Raw genomic sequence first — 26,020 nt, forward strand, 5'->3', positions numbered from 1 at the left:
TCTCCTCGGCTGTGAACCGCTCCTGGTGTGCGCCTGGTAAATACGCCATAATAATAGTAATCCATAATGGAACTTGCGCACCTGCTTTTAAAGGGAATGTTGGATGACGCTCTGATTGGTTTATTCACTTTACGCCCAAACCACACCTATGAATAATGAAGCTACTTCAGACCAACCCATTTTAGATTTGTGCCGGACGCAAGAGCTATTTATTCCGCCGGGAAAAACGCAACAGCGCCGAGACCCGCCCACAAAGTTACTTGCGCTTCGCGCTTTGACACTTGCGTTTCAGATCATTAAAATACGGCCCTGGTTATTCTTGTTGTTTACAGTGGGAGAAGGGATTGCTTTCCAACAGTATTGTTCAGCAAGTGCTTTTGGTTTTTAGGTCCTTGTGTGATCCAGAAAACTCTAGTATGTTGTATGCAGGATCCTTAGCAGACTGATAGATGCAACTGTAGTACAGGTCAGGCATTGATTGCTTAGTTTGAAGAACTCTTTGTGCGATCGTGCAAGCTGGAAGATACAGGCTTAGAAGTTTCCCTTGCGAAAGTATAACCTTGTTTGTTCCGTTGTCCCTTTTCTTGTCAGATCAGAAAATGAGAACAAAGGTGTGTCCACCTGCGATACTCTTATCTCTGTTAACTCATTTGCATCGTCCCAAGTAAATAATGTCTTTATAACTTTAGATATGCATTATTTTACTTCCAGACATCTTTAACATTTCTTAAGGCAGTGTTCTGAATCCATACGGTCCAAACTGTTGTGAACTGCCATCTTGTCTGCTGTTTACTACACTCCAGGGTAGATGTGAATGTGATTTAAGTTGCTCCTCTTTAACTTCTGGTCACACTAAGACCTCAGTTTCTTTCAAGAATGGGTTAGCAAATGACGTTTCAAGTCTCTTTTATACGTGAAACTGGCGTCACACTGAAGACAATTGAAAGGCTTCTCTCCAGTGTGAAGTCTCGTGTGAGCTTTAAGATTTCCTTTTTGTGAGAAGCTCTTCCCACACACTTTGCAGGTGTAGGGCGTCCCTTCAATGTGACTTTTTTTGTGAAGGCGGAGGCTGTTTTTATGATTGAAACTCTTATCACATAGATCACATTTAAAACACTCTCCTGAGTGAAGCGTCATGTGAGATTTAAGGCTTATTTTACGCGTGAAACTCTTTCCACACTGACCACACGCGAACGGCTTCTCTCCTGTGTGACTGTTCACGTGATACCTAAGATTTAGTTCTGTCGTGAAGCTCCTTTCACACTGATCACATTTGAACGGCTTCTCTCCAGTATGAGTTCTCATGTGGGATTGAAGGGTGTTTTTATGTGTAAAACTCTGTCCACAATGAGTGCACTTGTAAGGCTTCTCTCCAGTGTGAATTCTCATGTGGACTTTGAGGTTTCCTTTTTGATTGAAACTGCTTCCACACTGTTGGCAGGTGAAAGGATTCTCTACATTGTGAATATGCATGTGGACTACAAGGTTTTGTTTTTTAGTGAAACGTTTCCCACACAGTTTGCAGATGTAAGGGATCTCTCCAGTGTGGAGCCTTATGTGGGTATTAAGGTTTGGTTTTTGGCTGAAACACTTTCCACACTGTTGGCAGGTGAAAGGCTTCTCTCCAGTGTGAACTCTCATGTGGACTTCAAGGTTTTGTCTGATACTGAAAGTTTTTTCACAGTGTTCGCAGGCGAACTGGCTGTTGGATGCGGTCTTCTGTTTTTTTTTTTCCTTATTCGAGTTTTTCTTTTTAGTCTTTGTGGATTTTTCTACAGTTATGCAATCGTGATGTTTCTCATGCTGATTTTTCTTGTACCAACTTTTGTCTTCCACTTTACTCAGTTCTTCACTCTCCTCTTTTAGTGCCATCAGGTCTAAGAAAGAAAAAAAATACCAGTTTAAATACACAAAGCAGCAACCATAAAAATGGGTATCTGAAAGAGGTGATTCCTGTAATCTCAGAACCTCATCTCAATAATTGTCAACTCTTTGTTTTCCTAACTTTCAAACTTTTACGGTGTTAATTAACAAACCCCTTATTAAATACAGCTTGACCATAAGAGAACTGGTTACTTTTCTGATCTCTGACTGATCTCATGAAATGGCGTATGTATGACACGCCAATTCGTATGCCATTTTGGGGTGCTATCAAGATGCATAATCGATTTTAGCGTGTTTATCAACGCCGTTTCATTCTACCCCCCTACCCCTAAACCTACCAATCACACACACAGCCCCTAAACCTACCCATCACACACACACAGCCGCTAAACCTACCCATTACAAGAAACATTCTGCATTTTTACATTTTCAAAAACACATAATTTTGTATGTTTATAAATCCATTTACCTTGTGGACACACACATATTCAGACACATTTTGAACACGTAACTCAAACCCTTCCCTAAACCTACCCATTTGTGTATTATAAAAAACAGGATATAACAGGCAGATACAACTGCAGGCACAATTTATTCAGAAAGTACAAATATTCCAAGTGTTCCGAGGCCAAACAATTGATTTGTGTGAAGAAAATCCCCAAAAGCGTTCAGTAACGTTGAGTCCATCTGCCAAAGATTAATAATAAATTTCAAATACTGCCGACAGAAGAAACGTCAGGTCAGGTTTGACAGCATTGGCTGTCGTGTGTCTCGTGACCAATTGCGTCATTACGTCACCTTTGATTGTAAAATGCCATTGGCTCTCGTGTGTCTCGTGACCGATCGCGTCATTCTAATTGTCGTCTCGTGTATCATTTAAATCAGAAATATTAACCAGTGTGTGTGTGTGTTCTGTTCATGAAGGGGCGCGATCATCATTTCAACGACTAAAACATTAAAGGACAACTCCGGTGAGAAATGAACCTAGGGGTAATTAACTGATGGTTACAGAGTAGATCGTTCTCTGGGATGCGTTTTCATGGAAAACGAATGTAAAGAGTTTTATCTTTAAAAACAGATTAGCTTCTAACACTAGTCTATGGGGCACAGAGTAGTGAAATTAAATCGCTAGTTAATACCACTAACAAGGCTAAAAATAGCCTCACACTAACACAGCAGCATAATGAGGGTCCCTACATGCAAACCGAAGCATTGAGAACTTTGTAAGAGTACAAACAGTTTAATAAGAAGACACTTTTTAAACATAGTGCATTACGCGTTCACGGACAGGCGCCATCTTGGAAAACAGTCTCGACTCATCGAGCGACGAGAGCTCTGCTAAGTGATGAACTGTGAGTTGGAATCTCATATGGTTCGTTGTTTCCGGAAGAAAACACTGAACACAACAGAGAAAATAAATAAATAAAACTAAAAATGTCCATGTTATTACATTTCACAAACTTAATTCCTATCGACCAGCTCACTTAGAACAGCGCTCGTAGATTGATTCATCGAGACTGTTTTTCGAGATGGTGCCTGTCCGTGAACGCGTAAGGCACTATGTTTACAACGTATCTTCTTATTAAACTGTTTGTACTCTTACAAAGTTCTCTATGCTTCGGTTTGCATGTAGGGACCCTCATTATGCTACCGTGTTAGTGTGAGGCTATTTTGAGCCTTGTTAGTGGTATTAACTAGCGATTTAATTTTACCACCCTGTGTCTACCCTGTGCCCCATAGACTAGTGTTGTAAGCTAATCTGTTTTTAGAGATAAAACTCTTTACATCCGATTTTCAAGAAAACGCATCCCAGAGAACGATCTACTCGGTAACCATCTGTTAATTACCCCTAGGTTCATTTCTCACCGGAGTTGTCCTTTAATATCAACTCTGTTCTTCACATGACGATATCGTCTGACTTCAGAAGACTTGAGATGCAACATGAGTTAATACTTTTATACTGTTTTTTGGTCCGTTTTTGCAATAAATACATGTGACTGTACATTTATTTGCCTGTTACGTGTTTTATATTGTTGAGAGTGGGTAGGTTTAGGGTAGGAGTTAGTTGCTCCAAAATATAAAATTAGGCTATAAATATTAATTCTGTGAGATTAGGTTGGCAGACTCACTCGGCGTAGACATATACGCGGATAGCTCAAAATGCCATTAGAAAGTGGCGTGTATGTTTACGCAAAGTCATGATGTCATGTTGTTTTCAAAGGCACCACTTGATGAAAATCCAGGACTTTTTTTCCTGTACCAGGTTTTTTTATATTATTTTTAACAACTTGATACAATTTTTTTTTCTTAATTTAACTTCATTATCTTCATACTTTGTAAAATATAAATATAATACAAACAGCAAATAATACAGACTAAAGATAGAATATAAAACTAAGGAATTCAAATATAGAGGTATAATTCAGTAAGGATTTAAAGGACTGGTTCCGTGACGTTTTTCTAGGCTTGGTTGTGTTTATGGGGCGCAGTATAACATGTCTTGATGCTTCTTCTTTTTTTTTTTGAATGCCCGTAAAAACGTATTTATCTTTCTTGTATTTGACCTTTATTCCACACCGCTGTCTCCACTGTACTTTGAACGGCTCATTTGCTTCCTGCCTCTATGAAGCCCATCCCTCCGAAAAACGCAATGGTCTTAGATTGGTTAGATGGTCAAATGTAGTTTCATCTTATTTTTATTGGCTGAAGTGCCAAGGCACAGGTTGCCCGGAAACGCAACGCCCCACATCTGCGGTGTAAATAATGTCATCAATATTGCCATACCAATTTGAGCTGAATCAGACCCAGATACCGGGAATGAAGGTCATACAGAACCTCTGCACACAAGGCTTTTAATGGACGTTAGTGAATGGTAAGTATTTTAAGTATTTTTGTAGTGTCACTGTCACTACTGTTAGTTATCTTTTTTTATTACACGGCTCTGTGAAATACTTGATTCTGATTGGTCAATCGCGCATTTCAGCGGTATGTTATTTCCAATTAACACCTGCTCATACGGGTACTACGAGTTATCTTGACTGGTACTACTTCAATGCTTAACGCTGGCGCCATCTTGTGGCTTAAACAGCCGTGGATTACAATGGAAGACTTCAAGGCAGGTTTCCTTTATAACGTTTTTAATATAGATATTTTTCTTACACAAACGCATCGATTCGAATCAGAAGGCTCTATTAACCCATCGGAGTCGTGTGGAGCACGTTATTTGACGGACAGCTGCATTTTTTATGGACTTCAAACTACAACAACTGCTTGGATTAACGTTAGCCTGGACTTTTTAAATATAACTCCGACTGTATTTGTCTGAAAGAAGAATGTCATATTCACCTACGATAACTTGAGGGTGAGTAAATCATAGGCTTGGTTTCATTTTTGGGTGAACTAACCCTTTCAGCATTCATTTTCAACATTTAACAAGGGCATATGGCAAATCTTCAGCAATAGATAAAGGCATAAAGCAGGTTGGAACTGTTTTCCTTCGCGGAAGCTTTAAGTAAGAGCTAATAAAATATTTAATCTCGAGACAATATTTTGTACATTATCCCTTACTTATATTCTGGTTAAAGTTTTATTGTACCTGAATACATGACTGAGTAGTAGGTATTGTTTTATCTGTAGCATGAACAACTTGTTTATATATTTTATATAAATAAACAATGTTAATGGGTGTGATTACATTTATAAGTTTGTTGGTGTTTGTAGCGTTTTTTGGAGAAGTATGAAACAATGTAGTTAACTGCCTAGCGTAGCCAAACCGTGTTGGACTTGATGCAACCAAAACACACACAAACTACACATTTAAAAAATCCAGTATTGAACTCGTGAAGATTCTTGAAGCTGTCCTCCATGAAATGTGCAGCACAGATGGGATGTCTGCAACACTCTAGCCTGCTACAACAGCTTTCTCTTCCGTAATGACTGCGACGCAACCTCGCCCACTTTGTTGCATATTTGCGGGGGCAGTGTTAATATTAATAGCAAGAGTTTATGATGTCACCAACCCAGGAAGAAGCTTGTTGTAGTCCAGACCGGCCGCTTTTGTAGGCAATAAAGTGCAATCACTTTAAAAGACAATATCTCTGTTTGCATTGAACTTTCAGCGCTGTAACTCTGCAGATACTGTTTATGCTCAAGCAGCAACATTACATACTAAGTAAAGTTAAAAAAGTGAAATCACATGCAACCACCCCTTTAAGCCCGTTCATAGCACTGAAACTATGCTTTTTAAAATGACAACATTCTCTTGAATTGTTTTTTAGAATTGTCTTGGCATTATTGAACAAGCTCTAGCAGGTTTTATCCTGTCTATCTGACTGCCACAACTTTGCTTGTGTAATAGGGATGTCCGGTTCACGAACAGATCGTTCTTTTTAGCCGGATCTTTATAGTGAACCGGTCGAACCAGTTCACCAAATCGGACTGAATCGTTCTAAATGGTTCGCGTCTCAAATCAGCGCTGATCCCACAAGTTACTATAGTTACTCACTTTTTGACATGACATGAGAGTCTCTCCGACTAGAAACATCACTGGTGTTTAGTGTCAGATATTACATTAATACTGTAATAACTTCAGATACCCATCCTGATCACTGGTGTTTCGTGTCAGATATTACATTAATACTGTAATAACATCAGATACCCATCCTGATCACTGGTGTTAAGTGTCAGATATTACATTAATACTGTAATAACTTCAGATACCCATCCTGATCACTGGTGTTTAGTGTCAGATATTACATTAATACTGTAATAACTTCAGATACCCATCCTGATCACTGGTGTTTAGTGTCAGATATTACATTAATACTGTAATAACTTCAGATACCCATCCTGATCACTGGTGTTTCGTGTCAGATATTACATTAATACTGTAATAACTTCAGATACCCATCCTGATCACTGGTGTTTCGTGTCAGATATTACATTCATACTGTAATAACTTCATATACCTGTCCTGATCACTGGTGTTTCGTGTCAGATAATACATTCATTCTGTAATAACTTAAGATATCTGTCCACAATCGGTGGGACTTTTGTGTCATATTACATTCATTATGTAATAATGTAATATCTGACACGAAACACCAGTGATCAGGACAGGTATATGAAGTTGTTACAATATGAATGTATTCTGACACTAAACACCCGCGATCGCGGACAGGCATCTGAAATTATTACAGTATGTATATAATATGACAATATGATGTTTTGTAATTGGCCATCTCTTTATAAGTTGTTATTTAGTTTTTTTTGCACACAAAAAAATATTCTTGTCGCTTTATAAAATTATTGTAGAGCCACTGTACCATCAGTTATTTTAACAAAAATATCTTCATTTGTGTTCCGAAGATGAACAAAGGTCTTACGGGTGTCGAACGATCTGAGGGTAAGTAATTAATGACCGAATTTTTATTTGTGGGTGAACTAACCCTTTAAGCATTCACAAGTAATCAATTGTACACTGGCTCTGCTTTTGACCAAGATATTCAGCGGACCAAAACCCCTGAGCCCGTATTGAAGCTAAGAATTTTCTCAGAAATATCCATGTATTTCCACTTTTCTAACATTTTCTTAATTTTTATTTAAAATAAATGACTTTTTCCAGACTTTTTAGGGGATGGGGAAAGAGAGTAGAGTGAGTTCGGCAAAAGGCGGAATTCGAACCTCGGGTCGATTTGTGTCGAAACTTAATTCCATGTGTCTTACCCCTACACTATTGCTGTACACATTTTCTGAGAGAGGACTCAACCACATTTAATAACAAACATGGAAGTATAATCTTCTCAGGTGCATTTTAATGCAGCATTAGTATTTGTCTCCACATGTGGTGAGCCACTACATGTCAAATAAAACCACTTTAATTAGGAAACTCATTTGAATATGACATTTTTCAAATGTGTCATTCATTTCTGTAGAGATGGACATTTTAATAAGGATCAAATGACTGAGTTCAGCTTTGAGAATGAAACCAACCTGTTTGTTCCTCGGTATCCTCTTGTTTCACACGGAATGTTTCTTCAATCGTCATGTCTTCAGTTTCTTCTTTAATAACTGCCATCTTTTTAATAGTTGTCATGTGTTTGTCCTGTGAGAATTAACAAAAAGAAAGAAAAAAATTACAAACTAAATCTCTGGGTGTATTTCAATCGTCTTTAGTTCAGTAGTCTAGTCTGCAAACTGTCGAAATTAAGTCAGAGTGAGAGTTAATGGACTTAAATGGCCATATTAGCAACAAACCATGGTTTGTAAAAGTTGTCATTACAAATGTTTGTGTTGTCATTGCATTTACACTGTTTTAACCAGCAAGAGTAGTCACCGAATCATTATGCGACTTTGAAGTTTTAAAAAGTTAAGTTCCTCTATCACTACAAGCCAGTAAACGAATTCGTTTTTACAATAAACTGATTCACAACAAAAGCGAAACGAGCCGCATCGTTTCAGTTAATCGTTTGCGGATGCGCTGTACTTTTAAAAATAACGTTAATTAACGTTAAATATAGTATTTTAATGTTGCATTATATAATAAGTCATTTATTTTCTATAGCTTGTTAAAACCATAAAATTGATTGGATGGCTTGTATCGATTTAAACAGCTTAAACGCTTATAAACAAACCCTTGTTCAGACGAATCCCAAGTCAACAGACGCAGGAAAGCGGCGCAGCCATGTGACGTCACCCCGCAACACCAAAATAAAAGCCCTGTTCACGCACTGCTGTTTAAAATCACAAAACTCTGTACAATAATCTATCTCACACACATGAGATTATATATCTATATCTTATCTAAATGGAAAAACTGCAATGTGTGTTAATTTAGGCCATATTCACATTTTATGTATTAAAATGTAAATAGTGACAAATGTTATTTACGAGTTAAAAATAATGTGTTGAAAAGGAAGTTCATATAATATTTCAAAGCTAAATTTCAGTATTGGATGTTTTTTTTTCTCTCTTTGTTTATTAAAATGTAAACCTATACAGTTCATTTAGTCTAAAAATACCTGGGTAATATGTCTAAAAATGATGCTCTTTTATGAATCAGTAGAATTTCATATATATATATATATAATTCATTCAATACAAAAAAAGGTATCGCTAAGATAGTTAAAATTGAGCATTTCACAGCTAGTTTTTTAATAAAAGATACTAAGTCAAGTCTCAGATGTCAAGAGTCTTTTGTTGCTGTTGCTGCCTACTGTAGCAGGAATAATTATTTTGGTCCGGAGAGCCATGCCCTGCGGTGATTTCTCAAAGTGTGTTGATTCAAATGTTTGATGGCACACGGCACTTGTGGGTCTTTTGGAGTGCACATTTTCCATTACTTTGCCTGGAGCATGTGTTGCTTAACTGATGCATGCAGCATCATTGTTGGGCTTTTCTGTGTCATCTCAGGGAAGAGCAAGCGTGTACATGGCATACACATTGAACCTTATCAATTTCTATTTTTTAAATCACTTGAATGATTGTTTTAGGCTGCATTAACTAGGTCATCCAGAACCAAGAACACTTCCCAGAACACCTGATGTATTCGTTACAGCATAAGAAGTATGACATCTACGCGAATGTTAGTCAGTCTGTTTATCCCGAGGTTTACTGCAGTCAGCCAGATCCAGGCCTTATCCAAATTCATGGTGGACCTGCGCCTGGACATGATCAAAGCATCCCTGAAATGTCTGCAGAGGTTGTGTCGATTAAACTCCCTCCAGTAAATGCTGCATTGACATGACATCCTCATTAAACCCGTTTTCAGCGTGACGACTCCAATCTCTCAAATAATCTTATGAATATCTTTCGATCTAATATGACTTCTGACCTGTAATGTTGCCAGAATCATAACCATACACTGTTGTTTGTCGGCCAGAGGAGAACTGGTATCCCGATTGAGCCTGGTGTCTCCCAAGGTTTTATTTTCCATTCTGGCCCTGAAGGAGTGGTTCCTTGCCCCCGTCACCTTTGGCTTTTGGTTTGCTCAGTTAGGCACACTTAGATTTCAACTATATTACTGATCTGCCCACATTGAAACTATATGATAATTGAAATTAGCTGGATGACATCACTGTTTTCTCCAGAGTGGCTCTACAGCTGAATCAAATTCTGTTCACATTATTTTCCTGTTAACATTGTGAAGCTGCTTCAAAACAATCAGCATTGTACAAAGCACTATATAAATAAAGGTGACCTGATACATACTTATGAGATTAAGGCTGCATTTACACTGCAGGTCTTGATGCACAATTCCGATTTGGTGATTATATCCGATTTTTTTGACGACCCGCTTATATCATCTTTTCAAAAGCGACCCGTATCCGATATTTACATTTACACTGTACACTGGCAAAACAGCCCAAGACGCTCTTAACCGTTGAAACGAAGTAAAAGCGCAATATGCGATGGACGCAGACAAAATTATTGCACAATGATTGCGCAATGTTTTGCTGTCTGCGCTGTTCCACACGGTTCCACACATCTTTAAAGGTTGGCAAAACATTTCTCTCTTAAGGCGGAGAAAAAGAGGAGAGCCCTTGACAGGTTTGACAGGTTTTCACAACAAAACCCGTCCAATTGCAACTCAAAACTGTGTTAAAGTAGCCCAATTCTGCATGAAAACCACGGACTTGGCAACACTGGCAGTTTGTGTCCACCTGAGTTGACGTCATTCGCCGCCGTCCTTTTTTCAATGACGTACGACTCACATTTACTGGGGGATATCCGATTTGACCGCTTACATGGAAGACGCTAATGCACGCATCCGAAACATATCGGATTTATTACCACATATGAGTGAGGCCTGAATCTGATCTGAGGATATCATAACACGTTCACATGTCATACTCGATCTGTGCCACATGAAAGGAAAAAATCGGAATTGGGTCACTTGAACCATGCAGTGTAAATGGGGCCTAAGAGGCATTTTGTGTGTGTGTGTGTGTGTGTGTGTGTGTGTGTGTGATGTTTTTTGTTTTGTTTTTTTGTGTGGATATTTAATTCAAATAGATTAAAAAAAAAAAAACATTTTTATAAGTTTGATTTTGGTGCCTGGCCGGGCTGGAGGCGGAGCCCTAACTTCTCAGATATTGTGTGTACTTCATCACAGTGTGTAATTTTTATCTTGCTTTTTGTTTTGTTTAAATCATGATCTCCAACAAGTCTCCTGTGTCTCCAGAGTTCCCACCTAGCCTCCCTCTTCTTCCAAAATCAACCAGTTCCTCTGCCCCACCACCATTGGGCCCTTTAGCCCCTCAATGATTCCTCTTACACATCTCCATTGTGTGGATTTGCCTTGGGCCTTCTGGTCCCTAGCTCTGCCCAATAAGGAGACTCACCTGGCTCACCCTGCCATCAAACCAGTCACTCCACATTGGCCCGTTAGCCTGCCGGCTTTGCCTTGGTTCCTCTGTCAATCAGCTCCACCTGGGACCATCGTCCTTATGGCTACACCGGGATCCCTTGTCACTTTGGTGTCACCTTGGATAGATGTTGCTCTGCCTGCACTCAGACTTACAGGCCTTCAGCTACTCTTCGTCCCTCCACCCCATCGCCTTGATCATCAGTCACCCTGGCTCCACCTCGGATACTTGTCACTGCAGCTGTGTTTCATCCTCTAGGACCATTCTCGGTTTCAGTGACTTTCCATCTTCACCGTGGGCCCCATCAACACCATGGCTCCTCCCTAACTTGACTCCTCTGTGGGCCTTTGTCCTTGTTGATGTTGCCTGCTCCACGTCCTCCTCCAGAGCCTCCACTCTCCTCAAGTTGAACAATGCGTCAATTTTACACGGACCGCAAGCTTCTACTAAAATCCCTCCCTCAGGTAAAAAAATAAATAAAAATGCAATAGGAGTGAGTGTGTGTATCCAGAAATGGGATGATAGTTGCATTCTTTCATATGCTACACAATATGTTGTAGTCCAAAGATTCTTTATGTTTGTAATGTGAATAAATACATAGATCTATTGTGAATGTGTGAGCTCTTAATGGTCTTGTGGTAGAATTTTTAAGCGGCCAGAGGTTCAGGGTTCTAATCCACCATTGTATCGTTTATATATATATATTTTTCTCATTAAAACCAAAGATGTTAATTAGTGATTATATATCAAGAGCAGGGAGCATTTCATTTAGTGATTTCAACAGAATTAATATAGTCTGTGCACGAGCCACCGCAAATGAAAAGGGCCACGAGCACTCGGCACGATTTCAAAAAAGCATTCCAGCACCAGATCACCTCTTATTGAACTCTGCTAGTCAACTAGAGATAAATTAGATGTAGGATGCATTAGATACAACAACTCAAGCTAAACGAAAAGTCACTACCTATTGCTTTGTGTGTGAGTGTGATCTCTTATTATTGGACAACGCTTGCCTAATATCCTCCCTATCAAAACCTACAGATGATTGTCCAATATTCCTTTTGCCACCACAACCAAGCACTTAATTTACAGTTCTAACAAAAGACCAGATAGAATGCTACAATTTCATGATGGTCTCAAAGTCTGAAGCAGAGGCACTAGAGAAAGAAATGTGTGACTCATTTTACTTCATCCTCTTCCTAGAGAGTACACTCCAGGAAAGCAGACTTCAATCAGATTGCCACAAGCATGCTGAGAAAGAAGAAGACACTACAAACCAAAGCAATGAAGAGCAGCACGAAGCTTGAGCCAGTTGCTGCAGCCAAATACACAGAAATTACAGAATAAATTATTCTAAACTTAGACAGGAGACTCAAGGGAAAGAAATAAATTAAGTAAAAGAAAGAGTAGTGAGTGAGACAAGAGTATAGATGGCTTGAAAGAAGCTGTTAACCCAGTTTCTCTGATCTGTTTCTGACTCTGTCTGATCATCTATTCATCTCGTCTAATTCTTTGTTTATGTCCTGAAACTTTTAAACTTAAATGTCTGCCCAGCCTCCTTGAGAGATTCTGACCAATTAGGTATCATCTTTGGCTCAAATTGTCAACCCATCTTGAAGTGATAATCTTTACAGAAGTACACACTTAAACACCAGTGTATAAATCATCTTGCGATGAACTACATTTCAAAGAGAATACATTACTTTGAGAGGCCTCAGTTGTTTGCTTTGATAGATACTACATGTGGATGATTTTGAAATATGCAATCCTTTTGGTACATCAAAGAGAAAACAAAAAGGTGTGGAGAAACATTGTGAAGTTTTTTGGATTCTAGGTAGCTTACCCAGATATTGTCACTCATCTTTGTCATCAATTTATAGAGTGGTGCAGGTATGACATCATACCTCATACCAAAATGCAGAAGCGAGTTAGCATTTTAGCACTTCCAGTTCCCTAGTCCCGATTGGGTTTTTTGAATGAGGTTTTGTTTAAATGGCTGAAATAAGGTCTGTGATGAACACAAACTCAAGACACTTTCACGTTTTATTCTACGATATAAAATACAGCAATGTATAGAGGTTTATTTAGACATAAGTGGCCATTTACAGAGATTTAGCTGCTTGTTCCCTGGAATTTGTAGAGATTTGTAGAGATTAGAGCACAAGAAGGTACGAGGATTTACCGGTGAGCAAGTTAACTTTTCCGTCCGTGTATGGGGGTTTATTTAATTGGTGAACGGACTGAAAAACGGTTGCACACAAAGTGGTCTGTTTTTAGGCTTAACTACAACTGGAGACATATAGATTCACACATTAATAACGACGACCTTAGCGGGGTGTGGGCGTAGTCGTAGCCGTGAGGAATCATGTAGCCGCTCATCAATAACGCAAGGTGCCAAATGTTCCAAGGTTTACTCCCAAAAGAGCACCTGGAGTATATTGCTTCAACCCCCCAAAAAAAAAAAGTCTACTTGATATTTCCTTTTAAACAAAATGCAGTGAGAAATGTGGAGAAGGGTAGGAAATGCACATGGACGGATATGAATGAAGGAATGAAAAAGTGAAGAAATGAAAAAGTACATAGGTCTGCTTCTCTACTTGGGTGTAATAGATCTGCCAAAAGTGAGGGACTTCTGGAGGAAGAAAACTGTTTCATGTCACTTTCCAGCTATTGTGATGTCTAGAGATCGCTCCACTCTTGGACATTATGAAGAACAGGTGCATGTCTGTTTACCAACCTAAACAGCACATTTATTTTGATGAAAGGATGGTTGCCACTAATGCCAGTATATCATCGCTCAAGCAATAAATGAAGGCCAAGCCCACTAAGTGGGGCATACAATTTTTTTGTGATGGCTGATGTCAAAGGCTACACAGCTAAACTTAATTAGCCAACACAACCTAAGAGTTTTGTCATTTAAAGAGATGCCTACTTCAGCTACTTATTAACTGAAAATAATACAGATTTAACAAATTATTTATCATTCAAACAATGAATGCAACATACTTACATTAGAGGCTTTTTAATTCTATTCTAAACGTATTCAGCAAGCACATTTAATGCACGGATATGTTTTTAAATTTTATGTTTTTCATCCATTGCTCTGGTTATCAGTCACCTCAATTTCATGAGTGACTGTGGTGGTTGGGCCAAGAACAAGCAGAAGAGAATGATAGTGAGCAGAAAAGAGGTTTATTTCCTCCAACAATAGCATAAAAAACTAAACAAAAAAGAACAAAAATAATAATATACGAGGGAAAGAAAGTCATATCCAAACAAAAGGCCATATAAAAACCAAAGATAACTGACATGTATTGAAACTGATAAAAAAAAAAATACACAGGCCTACAATAATACATATACCGTAAAAAACAAAAAACAAGCAGTCAACAACCTATGATGTTGATACGGCAGAACAGCCTTGACTAAAGGCCCACACACACTCACCTAAAGGATTATTAGAAACACCTGTTCAATCTCTCATTAATGCAATTATCTAATCAACCAATCACATGGCAGTTGCTTCAAGGCATTTAGGAGTGTGGTTCTGGTTGAGACAATCTCCTGAACTCCAAACTGGATGCCAGAATGGGAAAGAAATGTGATTTAAGAAATTTTGAGCGTGGCATGGTTGTTAGTAGTGATGGGCAGACCGAGGCTTCGTGAAGCACTGAAACAGTTGAAGCAAATGTGCCGAAGCTTCGAAACAACACCCGACACCCTTCTACATGACGCCATCTAGTGGACACTTGCGTGTATTTATCTGATTTAAATTTTTGGCTAAAAAGTTACAGAATCGATTTCAAGTCACTGAATCGTTTCGGACCATATTGTTCTAAACGAACCAATATCGTCCTTACATCGTATCGACAACCTCAAATCGTGATACGAATCGAATCGTTGTTAAAACGAATCGTTACACCCCTACTTGACAGTGATCTACTACTGTATGTAAAAAACAAAACAAAAAACACGTTTTAACATCTGTCTGACAGCTACTTGGTTTTGTAACCTGTAGCCTAATCATTGTAAATAACTTTAGTCTTTTGTATTTGTTTATTTGTCATGAAAAATTAAGATTATTAAAAGAAATAAAGCCACAATGTGTCATTTGTTACATAACATTTTTATTCAAAAATATGAATTGCTCTGCTGGTGAAGGACTTAGTCAATATATATATATATATATATATATATATATATATATATATATATATATATATATATATATATATATATATATATAATTTCTCCAGCCTTTGAAAAAATTCTCTCACAAGGTGGGACACTTGTTGCTGGCATGCACAAATATTTTTTAGCAAGTACATACAAATGAGGGAAATTACTGAACATTAAGTCTCATCTCATTTTATGTGGTGTTTCCAAATGGAGCCAAGCCTGAATATAACTAACCAAAGTGCACTATAAATCTCACTTATATCAAAACATGTATCTTCTCTCACAAAACCCATGAGGTGAAGATGGATTAACTTTAAACTGTGGGGAATGAGGTTCATTCAGATGTGTGACTGTGTGGTTTGTTCCCGCCCCTTTTAATCAAAGCAGTTTCAGCACCTGATGAAACACCTCGGTGCTTCGTTTAGCTGTAGTCACGTGACATGGGTGTGTCGAATCACAGCTCAGAGCAGTGTTTCGACACATCTGCGCTTCGGGATCTCGACACAGCGTCGAAACGTCAGGTTCGCGTCAGCCATCCCTAGTTGTTAGTGCCAGACGGGCCGGTTAGAGTATTTCACAATCTGCTCAAGTTACTGGGATGTTCACGCACCACCATTTCTAGGGTTTACAAAGAATGGTGTGAAAAGGGATAAACATCCAGTATGTGGCAGTCCTGTGGGCGAAAATGCCTTGTTGATGCTAGAGGTCAGATGAGAACCGGCCGACTGATTCAATCTGAAAGAAGAACAATTTCGACTGAAATAACCACTCGTTACATCCGAGGGATGCAGCAAAGCATTCGTGACGCCACAACATGCACAACCTTGAGGCGGATGAGCTACAACAGCAGAAGACCCCACTGGGTAACACTCATCTCCATTACAAATAGGAAAAAGAAAATTAGACAGTTGAAGACTGGAAAAATGTTGCCTGGTCTGATGAGTCTCGATTTCTGTTGAGACATTTAGATGGTAGAGTCAGAATTTGGAGTAAACGGAATGAGAACATGGATCCATCATCCTTTTTTACCACTGTGCAGGCTGGTGGTGGTGGTATAATGGTGTGGGGGATGTTTTCTTGGCACACTTTAGGCCCCTTAGTGCCAATTGGGCATCGTTTAAATGCCACAGCCTACCTGAGCATTGTTTATGACCACCATGTACCCAGTGTTGGGCAGTAGCGAGCTACTAGCTAACTACATTTTTCAGAAGCTTGTCGGTAGCTCAGTTACTTTTAAAACAGTGTAGCTTTTCCAGTAGCTAACTACATTATACAGCAAGTAGCGGAGTAGCGCGACCAAAAGCTACATTCCGTTTGGGTTCTGAATCTGACGACCGACGAGAACGAGCCTGTATAAGGAGCCTGTAGCTGAGCGGTGTGACGGACGCTCAGCTCAATAATCCGCTTTATGAAGACGCGCTTCACTCCTGAGCTGCTCAACGGTAAAACAACATTGTAAATAAACCAAAACTCAGCAGGCTACTTGCCTCACAGACATGAGATATATCATGTGTAGGCTATAGAAAGCTTGAAAGGTACACTTTTAAACTAAATCATTTCAAACGAAAAAATAAATAGGCAAGTAAAGCGTCTGCACCGTTCACGCGAGCAGCTCATGATACTCACAGCGGTTCTGTTCATAATGCTGCGCTCCATCACTGCATGTGCTGTGAGTTTAACCTGCATTTAGACTAATCCTTACTAGGGTGACCACCCGTCCCGCTTTGCGTGTACAGTAGGCTACAGCATTTTCACCCCTTGTCCCACACGTCACATATTGAGAAAATGTCCCACATTTTCATCAGTCTGTTAGTTTTTAATTATCATATTAATAAATGCATCTGTTCAGAAAACTACTGGATAATTCGGTAAATTGGTTATATTATTAATAATATAATATAAATGAATATAAAACTGTCAATTAACTAATTTCATGTTGATTTATATTTTATTTGTTAATTATTTATTTTGTTGGGTTTTAGTTGGACTTGGTCAGAACTCTTTCAAAAATAGTTTATCTGCATGATGCCTGCTAGCCTTTGGGCTCAGGGATGTTGAATTTAAAGCACATGTAAAATAAAGACATGTTATGTTACATTGTGATGTAATGGTGTTTTCTGTTATCATCTGAAAGGCAGAATACAAATGTTTTTATTAACTTAGTAATCGTCCCACATTTGGTTTGTTTGATGATGGTAAACCTAATCCTGACTCCTAAATATTTAATTTAAGTTGCATAGATTTTACTCTTGCACTGATGTTACATTTTTAGCCATGTTGCACTTTGACAGTCAATCTGATGGCTACTAAATACTTTCAAAATGCCATGGAGTTATATTTATGCAATACGCTGATTTCAAAGTATTGTACTGAATCAAAAATACGAATGACAACTCTATAAAATGGAAGTTATAGGACGTGAAGGTAGCTTGGATCTCACACAGGCACATATTTTCTGGTGCCATTTTAAATTGCGGAGCCATTTAAAACGCTTTCGACAATAAGAACAAGAATAGGGTCTCACATCTGCATGGCTTTTCATATGTATCTTTAAGTGTGATGGTGAAAGAAAAAAAATTCTACACTGTTCACAATTAAATCGCCTTCCTCCAGATGTATTATGCAGGTCATTTCTTGAAATGCTCCATTTTGTAAACCTCCTGCCATATTGAAATTTCTTTCTAGAATGAGTTTGTAAATGAGATTTCAGGTCTCTTTGATATGTGAATCTCTTCTCACACTGAAGACACTTATAAGGCTTCTCTCCCGTGTGAAGCCTCATGTGAACCTCAAGGTTTCCTTTAATCGTAAAACACTTTCCACACTGAGGGCAGGTGTAAGGCTTCTCTCCAGTGTGAACTCTCATATGAATCTTAAGGTTTCCTTTAAGGGTGAAACTCTTTCCACAGTGATCGCACATGAAAGGCTTCTCACCGATGTGAATTTTTACATGATTCTCAAGATGTTTCCTCTCTGTGAAACTCCTTCCACACTGATGACATTTAAAACAGTTCTCTCTTGAGTGAACCTTCATGTGCTCATTTAGAATTACTGTAAATCTGAAACTCTTTCCACACTGACTGCATACAAATGGCTTTTCTCCAGTGTGAATTCTCATGTGGGCAGTAAGGGTTGGTCTATGTGTAAAACTCTTTCCGCATTGAGGGCATGTGAAAGGCTTCTCTCCAGTGTGAATTCTCCTGTGGGCAATAAGGGTTGGTTTATGTTTAAAACTCTTTCCACATTGAGGGCAAGTGAAAGGCTTCTCTCCAGTGTGACTTCTCATGTGGCTTTTAAGGCTCCCTTTTTGAGTGAAACTCTTTCCACACTGTTGGCAGGTGAATGGGTTCTCTCCAGTGTGAATTCTCATGTGGACTTTAAGACTTCCTTTTTGAGTGTAACTTTTTCCACACTCTTGGCAGGTGAATTGACTCTCTCTAGTGTGAATTTTCATGTGGAATTTCAGGTTTCCTTTTTGAGTAAAACTTTTTCCACACTGTTGGCAGCTGAAAGGCTTCTCTCCGGTGTGAACTCTAATGTGGCTTTTAAGGCTTTCATTTTGAGTGAAGGTCTTTCCACATTGTTGGCAAGTGAAATTGCTTCTAGCTCCTGACTTTTGAGCTTTTTTTCGTGACAAAGTCTTTTCTGTCTGTGAGCAACTAAAAGATTTTTCTCCAGTTGTGAAATCATGTTTCTCATACTGAAATGTATCTTCCTTTTCATTTGGTTCTTGATTCTCTTCTTCCAGCGCCATCAGGTCTAAGGTGAAAAAAGACAAATAACCACCGTTTAATGACATACAGCAACAAACATAATATTTAGAGATGTAAAACATTAAAAAACTATATATGATAGATTATATTTGCACTAAGGCCAAGTCCATGCAAAAATGGGTATTTTATATATACTGAGGTTTATATAAGGAAAACACAAAATATGTTATGAAGTGCTGTCAAGAGCATGCCAAACCAACAGGTGGCAATGCATCCCTAATCATAAAGCCAAGTTGACCAATCGGAAGCTTGTAAAAAAATGTTATTGCCGGTTCCAGTTCTGACACAACAAGCCAAAATCTCCTGTTTCACTATCAACACGGCAATACTGTAACCGAAGTTTCTAAAAATGTTCACCCTGGCAGGAGTTTTCCAAAAAGATTGGTTTCAGTGTCTGGATACTGCATTTGCATGTGGACGAATGGTCAAACCACAAAGAAAAAGCTGCGGTTTTGAAAACACCAGTGTTCGTGTGGACAGAACCTAAGATACTCCAGGGTTCCTACGCAGTTTGTAAAATTATGGATAAAAGAAAGGAGAGTAATGAGAAAATATTAGCATTTCCAGACTATTGCCCCATTTAGTTTTCTATAATAGAAAATTAATTTAATGAAAATAAATTTGCCACAACACAAGTGCGTTTTCATGGCAGCTGTTTAGTGATTCTTTAGTGTTGTCAAACACGGCTGAATGATTTCAAGGTGCACTTTTTCATTATGCAAATGCAAAGTTTTGGGTTTCTTCTCACGATATTCTTAGCACAGAGCCTCTTAAAGGAGCTTGACGAAACATACAGAATTTAGTATGCACACAAGAAACAATTATATAGGGCAATGCACACTGAGCCACCGATTACGCACCATAAGCCCATTTTGCTGTGTGTTTCTTGGCTGCCACACGCTGGTATGTGTTAAAGCAGATATAAGGCCTTGAAATATGATGTACTGCCCTAACGAAAAACACTTTTTTTTACACTTTTTTTATAGACCCTTGAAGGCAAACAGGACAATGGACACAGCCATATTGTGCCATAATGCCCATTTTGTGTCATGGTTTCTCCACCGCCACAGAGGATGTTAAATTGCACATTTGGCCTTGATATTAGAGGTACTACTCTAAGGAAAACCTAATTTTGAGCAAATAAACCTCTATTGATTATGTGCACTCGTGTGCATGCAAAAGTCTGTTTATTTTTTGCAAGGCTGAGAGTTACAATATTATATTAATTTAAGTGACCCTTGATCACAAAACCAGTCATAAGTCGCACGGGTATTTATGTGGCAATAGTCAACAATACAGTGTCTGGGTCGAAATTATTGATTTTTCTTTTATGCCAAAAATCATTAGGATATTAAGTAAAGATCATGTTCCATTAAGATATTTCCTACCATAAATATATAAAAAATGTGGTTATTATTAGTAATATTTGTTGCTAAGGACTTCATTTGGACAACTTTAAAGTCAGTAGTGTAATTAGATTATTGTACAAATTACTCTCTCCAAAAAGTATTTAATTACTGATTACTTTCTAAATCCTGTATCAACCTCGATTAGTTAAAGCTGCAGTCCGTAACTTTTTGCACTCTAATGGTTAATAAACAGAACTGCATGTATCTTGCGGAAGAACATTGCAGCCGGAGCTACTTCTCTCTGTTTATGGCGGATCACGCAGGGACTGTGCTCCTCCGCAGCGGTACCTACCAGTCTGGCCTGAAATAGTCCCAATATAAATACTTATTATAAGTGTACCATAATGATTCAGGGTAAGACAAAAACACAGTTTGTACATTCTCATTATGTATTTTTTGTAAATCTTGAACACAAAAAAGTTACGGACAGCAGCTTTAAATGATTCGAGGATAGACATGAAATGGCTTTTAATTCATAACTTAATAAATTATTCTTATTAACTGACCCAAGTATTACAAATGTGAGGATACGTAAAAACATGCATTTTAAAGTTCATAACTTTACATTTTTATATTAATTCCAATATTGTATTATTATATATAATTGTTCTACAGTCTATATATAGTTTAATTACATCAGAAGTAACTGTAATTAAATTACTGAAAAATTAAAGAGTAATCCCATACTTTATTTTTTCAAGGAAAAGTAATTAAATTACAGTAATTAGCTACTTTCTTATTCTAGTTCGTAGATAAGGAAAGAAGGAGGCAGGAACCGGTGAACATTCAACAATTTTATTTACATAAATAAACACAAAATGAAAGTAAAAGCCACATAATAAAACATTAACAAAACCATAACAAAATCCAGGCCTAGTCCTCTCTCGTCCTTCACTGGTGTCGCTCGTCCTTATATGCCTCCGACTCCGAGCTCCCTCATTAGAGGATTCGAGACTGATGTGACTCATAGGTGATGCTCAATCACGCACTGGTCTCCTCTCGGTCCTCCCACGTCGCTCGTCTACCTCGCCACATACCCCCTTTGCCCCTCACAGGCCTCACCCGAGATTATCCTCTTAAAGCGTTAGTGAGAGGCGAAATGTAATCCAATGCTTGCAAATGGCTCCACCCCTAGCTTGTGACTTCAAAGGTTATTGGCCAGTCATTTTTACTGTCGCAAAACAATCAGGCTTCAGTAGGAGGAGGATACCCCATAGCATAGGTCTTCAGCCCTGCTGGGGACCCACTGTCCTGTAATGTTTCAACCTGCTTCAGCACACTGCCCTTTTTTTTAAAAACGTGCTCCTGAAGAGCTTGATTAGGGTCCCCAAGAGCAGGGATGAAGACCTCTGCCCCATAGCATTAATGCAATGTCAAGAGACTATCTCACAAAGGTGCCACACTGTAAAAAAGGCAACTTACTAAAAGTTCTCCAAATGAACAAAACTTGCAAAATAGTTTTCATTGAAGTAGGTGGCGGTGTGCTGCCTTCAATTCAGTCTTTCTGCAGAATCACTGGTATGTATTAATCAGTTTTATCTGCATGTTATTTGTCGTATATGATGTATATTGTGCTCTTCCCAGACGAAAGGCCTGATCTAATTTATCATTGGGTGCGTTTATTATCTAGTTTTATTTTATTTTTAATGTAGACCTGTATTAAAGTCGTCATGAACTGGCTTTTTTTCTTCTGTTTTGTACTGTTGTCTGAGGTCAACTAATGACGTTTGTGTGGTTTTTACATTCAAAACATCATAACTAAGTAATAGGCTATTTTCTACACTGGTTTTGAGGCTCTCTCCTGAACGTTGTTTTTTTTATGGGTGACGCACTGAAGACTTATAAGTAAACGTCCACGGCTAGGATTGGATAAGATTTGCATATTTAATATATTAATTTAATTTAATATATTTACAGCACACCCATCAAAACCCAGCGTTTTGGAGAAAGCCTCAAAACCAGTGTAGAAAATAGCCTATTACATATGAGCTATGATGTTTTTTAACGTAAAAACGACACAAACATCATTAGTGGACCTCAGACAACAGTATACAAAAATTTAAAAAAAGCCAGTTCATGACACCTTTAAAAAAAAAATTGTAATTTAAGTATTTTTAGATATTTGGACTGGAAAAAAGTCAAAAATATTAATTAAGAAAATGATTTTTTTTTCTGCACAATATTGAATCTGTCCCCCCTGCTTAAAAGGTTTAGTTTAACCACAATCAGCACAAAACCCAGTCATTTACTCACCCTTAAGTTATTCCAAACCTGCATAAATGTCTTTCTTCTGCTGAATATAAAAGAACTCCGCAGTATTTTATGGCTACCGTCAGCTGTTTGGTAACCAGCATTCTTTAAAAATCTTATTTTGTGTTCAACTTAAAGGCTGATTTATACCTAGCCTATATGCTGTGGGCTATGCGTTGATTTCCATTTATACTTCTGTGACCTGGTCCGCGTTGACATGCAGTTACGCATGCATGTGTATTCCTGAGGCAGGGATTCAAGCAGACCAATCACAGCGCTTGCAGTCTGCATAGAACTGACACGTTTAATTTTTGGAGAGGTGCATCAGGGTTCATTGTAGGCTACAGCCTACGATGTAGCTACGGCGTACCCTCCATGCAAATTGGGCTTAAGGGTAAATAATGATAACTGACTTTTCATGTTTAGGTGAAGCAAATCTTAAGGCTATTGTCTGTAAACATGTATTGGTATGTACCATACGTTGAGTTAACAAATGAAAATGCAAGACTTAGTACTATATAATGTCATTGTTGTGCATCGGAAATAAAACCTTTAAAATAAAAATATGACAAGGTCTGTCTTTTATTTAATTAGACTTTTTAAATAATATATAATAAAACAATCTAGGCCTTGTGTTCCGCCAACAACAAATACTTTGTTCTGTAATTCATTATGTAAACATGGCTATTCGTGTTGTGACAACTTGAGTTGGGTGGACTTCAGTCAGTTTGTGTAGTTAACTCAAAAATGTGCTTACGATAAGTTGCCTTATTATTTTAACTTTTTTTGTGTGTGTGCAGCACACCTTCATTTATTTAGGACATTCATGACACTTAAAAATATCCTTCATTTCTGTGGACATTTTAATAAGGATCAAATGACCGAGTTCAGCTTTGAGGATGAAACCAACCTGTCTGTTCCTCAGTTTCTTCTTGTTTCACCCTGAATGTTTCTTCTCCTTCAATCTTCATTTCTTCACTTTCCTCTTTAATAAATGCCATCTTTATAATAGTGTCACGTGGATCTGAGTCTCTTCATCTGGAGTTTTTCTCTGCGTTTGAAAAATCTGTCATGTTTAAAATGAGAATAATTAACAGAAAGAAAAATAAATTTACAGTCAATTTTTGTGTACATCTCAATCAGCTCCCAAGTTTAGTAGTCAGCAAACTGGCAAGAGAGAGTCAGCCAAAATTAAAAAAAGTAAAAGTTGACATGAAGTCCTAATCCTATCGAAACGTAGACGTCCATTTAGATAGGGACGCCCTGAATTTAGTAATTATTTTGTTCTCTGCTTTATTGTTCTTTTTTTATTTCTTATGCACGACACTATTTTCATAATTTGAATACTGAAGGAGAATGGTCGGAAACTAGGTATTTTAGTCTATACAGTTTTAAATATAGATATTTTTCTTATACAAATGCACCAATTCACTTCATAAGGCCTTCATTAACACCCCAGAGCCGTGTGGAACAGCTATGGATAGATACGCTTTTATGTACTACAAAAACGAAACAATTCACTGCCATTATAAAGCTTGGAAGGGACTGTTTTTTATATAACTTTGATTTTATTCATCTGAAAGAAGAATGTCATATAAACCCAGGATGACTTGAGGGCGAGTAAATCATGGGCTAATTTTCACTTTCGGAACAAACCCAAAATGGAGAATGGGACGTTACTGTGGCAGCAATATTATATGTACTATAATTATACTTAAAATAAAGCAAGCAGATTTGTTTTCTTCATGTAGATAAAAGGCTGCATTAATAATAATATATATATATATATAGCAGATGTGCAACAATTACCGTCTGAATAGGGCTTATGTTTAGATGTCATGTTTAAGTTAAATGATCAGCCAAAACAACACAAAATTAGCACTAGAAAAGTATTAAAGAACACAAATTATACACACTTTACGTTTAGTCATTTATGCTTTACATTGGCTATTTGTAGGTTACACTTTCCTGAAAACATTTCTAAGTGGTTTGTGAAAGTTCCCGTTGCAGATATCCGCAGGTCTCGTCAGGTGATTCGAGCGCTTTGAATCACTGAATCGTTTTACGAAGCGAATGATTCAATTCTCACGGCGTCACGAAAAGCTCAGTTTCTCCATCACTACTCGCAGTCGCCAGTGGCAAAATTCGTGTGTAAACGGGTAACAAACTGGTTCACGATATAGGGAGCGAAATCCACCTTTTCTGTAATTTGTATTTGGATGAGCTTTACAAAATAAATAACGTTAATAATTGTTAAATAAACCCGTTATATTCTATAATACATAATTTACTTTGCATCGCGTGTGAAATGTGTATGTACATAATTTACAGTTTGAATTGATTCAAACACACTGAATGCTTTAAAACACTAACCTTTCTTCAGCAGAATCACAACAGACAGCAGAGCGACGCGTTCGTATGACGTCATATTGCATGAGCAAAATAAAAGACCTGTTTAAACGCTACTGTTTAAAATCACAAGTGTGTGTGTGTGGAATTGAATTACATCCCACACAGAAATCTGACATGTGGCCATATGTATGTGGTATGTGTGCTACATAGCCCAATAGTTTATATTAGGGAGAGGAAAGACATTTTTTTCAGAAAAATGTAATTTAAACAAAATAAAGATTTGGACAGACATATTTTTGCTTTGGTCAATAACTGACAATTGTGGTCTATCAATACCAGGTGGTATTTTGTAAAAATGTAAAACGACTCTAGTATAATTTCACTTTGAACACAAGTTGCACCTGTCATTTGGGATGAAAGTAACACTCGGGTGGGTCAAAAGTAACAATACAAGCAAGATGTTTTTGTGTTACTCTTGTTTTGACTTTGTTCATATATAACTGCAAACATATTTTGTCCTTTATTTTCGCAAAAAAATAATAATATATATATTCTTATTGTCTGTCCCTTGTCACCAAATGAATGATTTTAAAACATACAGTATGACACACAAAGAAAGGTAATGAAAAGTAATAATGAACAAAAATAAACAAGAAATTAAAATAATTTATAAGATGTGCCTGAGGCCCTGTCCAAAATGACACCGTACACCCTCACGTCTTCCTCTGAGTCCGCACTTACACAATGTAATGCAGCTTTGACTGCCGGGTAGAAGTCCTCTGCGTAGCTCGCAAACATGTAACATGTG

The 26,020-nt window shown here is 37.9% G+C and overlaps 1 protein-coding gene across 1 annotated transcript; it reads right to left on the reverse strand.

Moving 5' to 3' along the window:
• On the reverse strand, nucleotides 1-25,284 carry LOC137049079 (zinc finger protein 585A-like). Its single transcript, XM_067427467.1, is given in 6 exon segments — nucleotides 1-1,877; nucleotides 7,876-7,987; nucleotides 8,219-8,241; nucleotides 17,847-19,187; nucleotides 23,771-23,926; nucleotides 25,234-25,284. Coding segments are annotated over 5 exon segments (2,652 nt in total). The 5' UTR covers nucleotides 23,862-23,926; nucleotides 25,234-25,284; the 3' UTR covers nucleotides 1-792.
• Nucleotides 25,285-26,020: the final 736 nt, after the last annotated feature.

Source organism: Pseudorasbora parva, chromosome 20 (assembly GCF_024679245.1).
Source record: "Pseudorasbora parva isolate DD20220531a chromosome 20, ASM2467924v1, whole genome shotgun sequence".
Lineage (NCBI taxonomy): Eukaryota > Metazoa > Chordata > Actinopteri > Cypriniformes > Gobionidae > Pseudorasbora > Pseudorasbora parva.